The sequence below is a fragment of the Doryrhamphus excisus genome, chromosome 6 (assembly GCF_030265055.1).
Source record: "Doryrhamphus excisus isolate RoL2022-K1 chromosome 6, RoL_Dexc_1.0, whole genome shotgun sequence".
NCBI classification, from domain to species: Eukaryota; Metazoa; Chordata; class Actinopteri; order Syngnathiformes; family Syngnathidae; genus Doryrhamphus; species Doryrhamphus excisus.
The window spans coordinates 19,700,011-19,709,318 of NC_080471.1; the positions used below are offsets into that span (position 1 = coordinate 19,700,011).

At 42.3% G+C, this 9,308-nt stretch overlaps 1 protein-coding gene across 1 annotated transcript; it reads right to left on the reverse strand.

The window, feature by feature from the left end:
* Positions 1–217: 217 nt before the first annotated feature.
* On the reverse strand, positions 218–8,991 carry znf319b (zinc finger protein 319b). Its single transcript, XM_058074992.1, has 3 exons — positions 8,614–8,991; positions 7,252–7,392; positions 218–5,469 (listed from the first exon to the last, which is right to left on the reverse strand). The coding sequence occupies exons 2-3, from the start codon at positions 7,254–7,256 to the stop codon at positions 3,642–3,644; spliced, it is 1,833 nt and encodes a 610-aa protein (XP_057930975.1). The 5' UTR covers positions 7,257–7,392; positions 8,614–8,991; the 3' UTR covers positions 218–3,641.
* Between the last annotated feature and the right edge of the window lie 317 nt (positions 8,992–9,308).

Below are 9,308 nucleotides of genomic sequence, written 5' to 3' on the forward strand. Positions count from 1 at the left end.
GCTCTTTCACCAGTCAAGAATCGCTGGTTTGGCTAATGGTGTTATTAAGGGCCTTTTCTGTCAGTTTCTAGTTGAATATGGCCTATTAATTAAAAAAATATATGCACACTAAATCAAATGCAATGTTTATTTTCCTAAATTAAGTATTTCCAAGCATACAAATGACTAAATGAACTAAAATACACAAAAAAACACATTGAAAGACATGTTGTGGTATGTAGTATTCTACACTGGTCACTAGATGTCAGTAATGTTACTGCAATGTTAATTAAGGCACACAAGCATCAGACTTGATTACTGGAACAACAGGCTTTTATTGCAGGTTTGAATGATCTCACAATAGGCACAATAATAATAATAGTAATAATAATAATAACATCATAATCATAACAGTAACATGGGATACTGTTGTGGCCCTAATCCACTCCAAGCTTAAAGTCAACTCTGAACCCACGACATCACTTCCTGTCCTCCACATGTCCGGTACACATATATTTCTTTCCACACAAACAAGCATGAGTTTTATTTATGTCTTAAATGGCTTATTTTCTCTGGTTAGGTTTACATATTGGGTAATACTATGAGTGTGAAGATGTGATTATAGGGGTGTTATTTCACATCTAGAGGGCTCTAATAATGTTAAAAACCCATATTTAGACGGTTGTAAACAGGTTTTCTATGCTCCAACTACAAAAATATTTGATTTGTACTTTGCAGAAATTCTACCCATGTGTCTCTTTTGAAAGATATCCATTTAAATGTGAAATTATGAATACAAATAGATGTGAAATTGTAAAATTTTGTGATGTCTACAAACAATGAGGATTTTTTTTTTCACTTCAACCGACAATGCAAGTCTAAATGTACTGTTTGAATACTGCACACAAACTGCTAATTGGGAGCAATTTGGGAAGGGAAGAAGTAACGCAGACTGCGATAAATGGAATATAGCATGACAGACAACAGGCTTACCAATAAGTACACATATTTGAAGACAAAAGTGCAGGTGCAAAAAACACCTTTATGACAAGCCGGGGCTACTTGAATTTTTTTTTTTTTAAAAAGGTTCCAATCTGGCCAAAATATTTTTAATAAACTCTTTTTCAGCCTGTGTTTCCTCTTTGGACCTAAACGGCTTCCATTCATGTTTCTCTTTACCTTCAACATGATACAATCGCTACATGGCCCACATAGACATAAAATAAAAAAATGTTCACATGGTAAAAAGTAGCAATAATACAAAAAAAAAAAACACTGTCTGCTACATTTTCTTTAAGAAAGACACATTCTGACACGTAAACAAGTCACGTACACATCCAGTATGTACAGCAATGACCTCTGATGGAAGTGTCATTACACTGAATACTCGGGAACACTCGAGGAGTGTTTAGACGAGAAAACACACACAGGGAGTGGGTGATTGGGTAAAGTACGGTATTATTTTGTTGTTGGGTGCAGGCCCTCCCGACGTTAACAATTGTATTTATGTCTATGTCCTTATAATTTTCGTATGACTTGATGGCAAACTGCAAGTACAAATCACTTAACACAATTTAAAACATGCAAAAACTTTGTACAGCAACTAACTGCTTTGGCCTTTGCTGGCTATCCACTAAAGTGCTTTGCTTATTATTTATTGTATATTTTATACTAGATTGTTTACTTTTATACTTACACCCTTCTGTCATCTATTAAAAAAAAACAAAGGGATTTTTTTAGGGCTTTCTTGGTCTTTCATTTGCAAGAAAGATAAATCAAGATAAAGACATTAAAAAAAGGATATTTTGTGTTAAAACAGATGTCATATCTTGCTTTTTATTATTAATATTGCGTCTGGATTAACCTCCATTGTGGCACCGGTGGCAGTTAAGTGGGTGGAGCTGTTCTTTTAAGGTGGCAAAAAGAGCTTATAAAAGCACAGGATAAGAGGCGGAACCTTTGTAAAATGACACAATGTATATATAGAAAGTGTTAAAGGTCAAAAAACCAAAAACACTTGAACATTGAATTAAAGGGGAACTGCACTTTTTGTGGGGTGGGGGAATTTTTCCCATCATTCACAATCCTTATGTGAAACATGAAGACATATTTCTGTGCATTAGAACACGAGAAAACAAGTTAATGTGAGCTAGCTCACAATGAACGTCATTGGGATACACTTATTTCGACTATGAAGCCCATTACACTTTTATTGCTTTGCTTCTTGTTTTTAATATTTTAATATCTATTTTACTATTTTATTTATTATTTGAGCTTTTAGTTTTGGATTAAATTCAATTTGTACCTTTATTGTATTTTATTTTTTCTTTTTATTTTACTAGTCTGTGCAGCACTTTGGAAACTCTGTTTATAAAATGTGCTATATAAATAAAGTGGATTGGATTGGAACAACAACAGCGTCGACAACACTTGCGATATTCGCTGTCATTGGGATGGCTGTGTCTTCCAGCACATCCAGTCCTCGGGTAAAAAAAAAAAATGCTGACGGCAAACCAGCATCTTGTTGAGTCTTTGTAGCAAAATCGAGAGCTAAGTATCCACTGATGCAGAGACAAGCGCTCAACGATGCCTTGTGTTTGTTAGTTAGCATCAATGCGCCGAGGCGTTGTGTTTGTTAGTTAGCATCAATGCGCCGAGATCTTTCCATAGTGTTTTTAAATAGTCAAACAATGAAACGTTGTTAGAGGGCTTCATAGTTGAAATAGGTGTATCCCAATGACAGCATTGTTAGCTAGTTCATATTAACTCACACTAGAATGCACAGAAAAAGAAAATAAATGTATTCATGTTTGGATTGTGAATGATGGGCAAGATTCCAAAAAAAGTGCAGTTCCCCTTTAAATAAAAAGGCCAATCCACCAAGCAATACAGTCCAGTTTCCACCAAGTTCATGGACATAAATTGATATTTTTGCACCTAAAAAAAAGACAATGGTTGAAGTGCTTGCATATTCCCGGCAAATCTGAACCCTAGTGTCATAATCTTGACACACCATGATTCTACTTCTGCCACTTATGAAATATGTATGTTTTTTTCCCCCAATTGCTACACTGTATAAATATGAACTTATTTTCTCGCTTGGGCGGCACGGCGGTCTAGTGGTTAGCGCACAGACCTCACAGCTAGGAGGACCAGGGTTCAATTCCACCCTCGGCCATCCCCGTGCATGTGTGGGTTTTCTCCGGGTACTCCGGTTTCCTCCCACATTCCAAAAACATGCTAGGTTAATTGGCGACTCCAAATTGTCCATAGGTATGAATGTGAGTGTGAATGGTTGTTTGTCTATATGTGCCCTGTGATTGGCTGGCGACCAGTCCAGGTTGTACCCCGCCTCTCACCCGAAGACAGCTGGGATAGGCTCCAGCACCCCCGCGACCCTCGTGAGGAAAAGCGGTAAAAAATGAATGAATGAATGATTTTCTGGCTTCTTAGGACTGGTCTTTTTTGTGCTTCTTCCCACCTCTTTTCAGACATTCATTCATTCATTTGTAGCACAATCGCCATTTCCACTCTCGATTAGCCTTCTTTTGGTACCCACACTAAAAAAATACTTGTACTGCACTAAACTTCAACTGTACTGCTTGGTGGAGGCGGGACTGTGTGGAACAATAAATTGACAAATCTGGTTAAAGGAGAAGGATTTAGATACAATGGGGTACTGGGTAGTCCCCCCCGTCGGCCGTGTGCTGCACGGTGTGATCCTGTAATGAGCCCAAGTCACTGAAACGCTCGCCGCACCACACGCACTTGAACTGTCCTTCCCTCGAGTGCGTGCTCTGGTGTTTGGTCATATGTTCGCGTTGTTTGAAGCATTTGTTGCAATGGTCACACTTGTACGGCTTCTCGCCCGTGTGCACGCGTAGATGCCTGTTGAGGTCTGAGGAGTATTTGAAGCGCTTCTCGCAGTCAGGGCATTGAAGTGGTTTTTCCCGTGACGGGTCACAGCGATGCTGGACGAATTCGGACGAGGACAGGAAGCGACGATCGCAGAGCGAGCACTTTAGGGGCTTTTCTTGGCAGTGGGAGTTTTGATGCCGCTGTAACGTGGAGCTCTTCTTGTAGCCCTTTCCGCAGACGTCGCACTTGTACGGTTTATCCGGCGCGGTGTTCGGCGACTCGCCACATTTGTGCCGGAGCAGCTCTCCCGATTGACTGAACTCCTTCTGGCATGAGGCACACTTAAAGAGGTTGTCCATGCCGTGGACGTGCTGGTGGTAGAGGAGATGCGACGGTTGCATGAAGCCCATGTCGCATAGATTGCATTTGAACGGTCTATCGCCGGGGTCTTTGTGCGTACGGCGGTGCCGCACGAGGGCGTACTGCTGCTTGAAGCTCATCTGACACTCGTCACAGTGAAAAGGACGCTCCTCCGAGTGTGTTCGCTCGTGCTGGCGGAGGTCCGACGGCCGCTTGAAGCCCTTCCCGCATGTGGCGCAGCGGAAGGGGCGGGAACCCTGCGGGTGGCAGGGATGGTGAAGGAGCTCCGACGACTCTTTGAAGTGCAGCTCGCATAAGTTGCATTTGAACAAGTGCTCGCCGGAGTGCACGTACATGTGACGCACCAAGTGCGAGCGGTGCTTAAAGCTTTTCTCGCAAACGGCGCACTTGAACGGGCGTTCGTTGCTGTGCGTTCGCTGGTGGTGCTGCAGGTGCGACGACTGGCTGAAAGCCTTGTCGCACGTGTCGCATTTGAAAGGCTTCTCGCCGGTGTGCACTCGCTCGTGCCGCGTGAGTTCCGACAGGTGCTTGAAGCCCTTCTGACACACGGAACATTTATACGGGCGGTCGCGAGCCGAGGGGAACGGTAGGATGGATGAGTTGCTGCTGGCTGACGCCCCGTCTCTGCTGTGCTGCTGGGCGTTGTTTGACGAGGAGTTGGCGGTCATGCCGCCAGAAGAACCGGGCCGGTATGTCTTCTCGCATATGGAACACTTCATCGGGTGGGTGCTGTTGTGGGATGAGTGGTGATGGGCGAGAGACGTGAGCAAGGAGAAGCCCATCTTGCACAAGCCGCAAACAAACGGTTTCTGTTCCACTTGAACGCACTGGTGCTCGAGTAAGTCCGTTGCCTGGTGGAAAATCTTCAAGCACTGCGTGCACTGAAATGACCTTTCCTGACTTACCATGCACTGGTGCTCGTGGGGATTGGCGAGGTGGGATATATCGTGTCCGCATGTCTCGCACTTATGGCCGCCCTCGTTGCCGGCCTGCAAGGGGTTCTGCTGGTCCTGGGCTGAATGTTGCTGACTGTGCTGCCCGCCTCCGTGTTGTGTGTGTCCGAGCTGCTGTTGCTGAAGAGGCGTGGACTCTTGCTGCAGGACGATTCCATACACGGTACACCCCAGGGAGTTTTCAGCTCCCGGAGGGATGGTGTGGACCACCTGAGTTTGGGAGACGGCATGCTGCTGCCAGGCCTCTGTCACACGGGCACGGGCGTACGAGTTCAGTTTGGCAGCAGGAGTGGCCCAGCTGTAGTGAATAAAGGAAAATATAAGCAATTTTCTTTTCAGAACTGCTTTAAATCATAAGTATATTGGCATATTATCACATACAGTAAACCTCGGATATATCGGACTCGGATATATCGGAAATTCGCTCACAACGGACAGATAAAAAAGAACCGATTTTTCTGTAATGCATTTCCAAAAAAATTCATTGCATACAGTAAACCTCGGATATATCAGACTCGGATATATCGGAAATTCGCTCACAACGAACAGATAAAAAAGACCTGATTTTTCTGTAATGCATTTCCAATAAAAATTCATTGCATATATCGGATTTTTTAAAACAGATTTCGCCTATTTTGGACAAAATCTCCAGTCCCGTTCCAATTCATTTCCATTAAATTTCCCTCGCATATATCGGATGGCCGCATCGTGGCGCTCCGATTCGCCGAATCGTGACAGGCCGCTATACGACGTCATTTGCAGCGTTTGCAGCGTTGCCTGCACGTCCAGGTACATTGGAAACATAGTCAAGGAAGTGCCTTTTTATAACGGATAAAATCCGATTACCGGATATAAATCTGATATATGCGTAAAACGGACATTTTCCGGTATACACATATAACGGATTTCGTTTATATCGGACAAAACCAGTGGGAACAATTGAATCCGATATATCCGAGGTTTACTGTATATCGGATTTTTTATAACGAATTTCGCCTATTTCTGACAAAATCTCCAGTCCCGTTCCAATGCATTTCCATTAAATTTCCCTCGCATATATCGAATGGCCGCATCGTTATGCTAATCTTGTTGATGTCACTGGCTATTGTCTTTCTCCTGGCTCCAGATTTAGGACAAATATAAAAGTGAGTGACATCAATAATACTAGCACAGCAGTGAATGAGATCTTAACCTCACTATTGGAAATAACGTAGGCCTGACGGGCGTAACAGGGCCTAGCTTAATTAACAATTTGTTATGCTCAGAGTCCAATAAAGTTAAATTCTCATTACCTTACGTCTCTTTTCATTGCCCAGTCCAGGTACATTGGAAACATAGTCAAGGAAGTGCCTTTTTATAACGGATAAAATCCGATTTACGCATATACCGGATATAAATCCGATATATGCGTAAAACGGACATTTTCCGGTATACACATATAACGGATTTCGCTTATATCGGACAAAACCAGTGGGAACAATTGAATCCGATATATCCAAGGTTTACTGTACTACAGTATTAATTGGCCCTGTACCCTAGAAACCATGAATGATACGGGAAAAGGCCAAAATGATACTGTGTCAAAGCCCAGGGCAGTGATACTGATAAAATATAGAGTTTAACCATGTCCAGTATCAGCCCCCGTAGCTGTCCACTCAGAGCGCGCTGCTCTGGTATCGTGCCCGTGAAACAACCAATCAGAGAACAGCGCACGAGTGCTTAGTGCCTAGTGTTTCTCCAGTCACCAAAAAAACCCAAACTTGATTAATGGAACTTTAATTGTCAGACATTGATAAGATAAGACTGTTGATAAAATATTATTGTTGAAATATTTTTGCAATTATTGTGTTTACACTGTTTAGATATAATACATGTAATAAACTGAACATTTTCTGGAAACAAAATGGTCTTTTGATTAAATAGTACGTGATAATAAGCTCATGATTAAATAGTATGTGATAATAAGATCATCACATGGTTTGTCTGGTATCAGGCCCAGTATCATGCCTCATACTGACACTTGGGGGCATGATACCTGGCCTGATACCAGACAAACCATGTGATAACCTATAATACTCACTCCATGGCTGCCAAAGACACTGAAGAACTGTCAAGATGATTGCTGAAGGCACAAGGCCGTGAAGTGGAGGACTAAGACGAGATCAAATCTTGGCAATTGATCACTGGAGCGGAATCCGCCACCTTCACTTTTGAGTCGTACCTGTGTGAGCAGGACAATCAAAGTAAGTCGTGAAGTCTTCCCGGTCACATACACTGGCGAGGAAACCAGGGTTCAATTCCACCCTCGGCCATCTCTGTGTGGAGTTTGCATGTTCTCCCCGTGCATGCGTGGGTTTTCTCCGGGTACTCCGGTTTCCTCCCACATTCCAAAAACATGCTAGGTTAATTGGCGACTCCAAATTGTCCATAGGTATGAATGTGAGTGTGAATGGTTGTTTGTCTATATGTGCCCTGTGATTGGCTGGCGACCAGTCCAGGGTGTATGCCGCCTCTCGCCCAAAGACAGCTGGGATAGGCTCCAGCAACCCCCGCTACCCTCGTGAGGATAAGCGGTAGAAAATGAATGAATTCTATTCTAAAGACGGGTATGTTTAACAACTGTATTTATGCTTCTGGGCTTATATTTAACATGTTTTTTTGAGGAATTTAATCAGCATATTCCTCGTTACATTCACATCTGATGATATCATATCCAGGGATTTGGTCCGTTGGTGCGGTCTGCTTCACACTTGCCTTACTCCGGACTAGAGTCCGATACAGTTGGACCGAAACCCAATTCTGAGGCGGTCTTGGTTCCCCTGTTTGACCAAACAATCAGGGGAAACTGACCCTATATGTCATCCTATTATATTGATATTAACAAAAATTAAGAACTTGAGGAAAATATTAAAAAGTCGCACAGAATCAAAGAAAAACAGCAAAAAACAACACCTCTATGGTAAATAACCATCATGTAATTGAACATATTGTTGGTTTAAAATAATAAAATAATAAACAAATGTAAACTTTTCAACTTTCTTATCAAGTTGGAGGTATCTTCCCGATTCATTTGCGCCTTTAAGCTTGTCGAGAAATAGTTATAAAATAATTTTAATAGTAGCACAGTATAGTAGTAGTATTTTACATGATATTTGAATACAGAAATTAATCCTGTCTTAGAGGCAGATCCTGTTTATTGCACGTTGTCATTACAATGTAATTTGAGTATAAAAGGTGCGCAGCATACAAAGAGACAACAAAGTAACCGTATATAAAAAGTGAAACCGGTATAGTTGTAATAAATAGAAAACGGCGTCTCCCCAAACATCAACGTAAACACGGTTAGGTTAGCAATATTAGCCTTAGGGAAACAGCAGCTAACGGTGCAGCAACAACAATTCGTCTCCCTGAAAAGCCGACAAGGACGTATTTGTTTACATACCAGAGGCGTGCAAATGGCCACTTGTCCATGCATTAGTTACTCCTCCAAACAACATTTTGACTCCTTCGTCTCATCTGCAAATGAATGCACTTCTTGCTGAAATGTTGCGGCTCCCAGGGCCGACTAAAATCGATCTTGTGGCTTACTAAAAAGGGTTAAAAATCCTTCTCCGTTTGCTGAAAATTATCATAAAAGTCACAGGTGCACGTATGCATTTATCTGGCTTCTATGGCATGCACTCACCAGGCAACAAAATATGTGCATTTTGTTATCAGTCTGCGGCTAACTGTTCCCTAGCTTGTGTCTGTGAGCTCCCTGCGCACGGGAACATGAATAAGATGATTGTTGCATGCTCTCTCGCGCGCGTACAGAGCCCAACAATGCTGTGTGTGTGGGGGGGGGGGTGTGCGTGGTGGTTATTAACCCCCTCCCCACCAATCATAATAACGCATAACAATGTTAATTCCCACTTGTTTTATTATGGTTGCATTATATTCCAGTTTATGTTATATAAGAAGCAATGCTTTCTGCGTTTCTTTACATACACCAATTATTACTATTATTATTAATTCAAACACATGATGAGGATTTGGAGGGAATTTGAAGCAATATTATCAGTGAATTCTTAACACTGAAGAGAAATGCCATGTGTCAAAATGGCATTAGGAACTATTTCCCCCGAGTCGCTGTTTCAA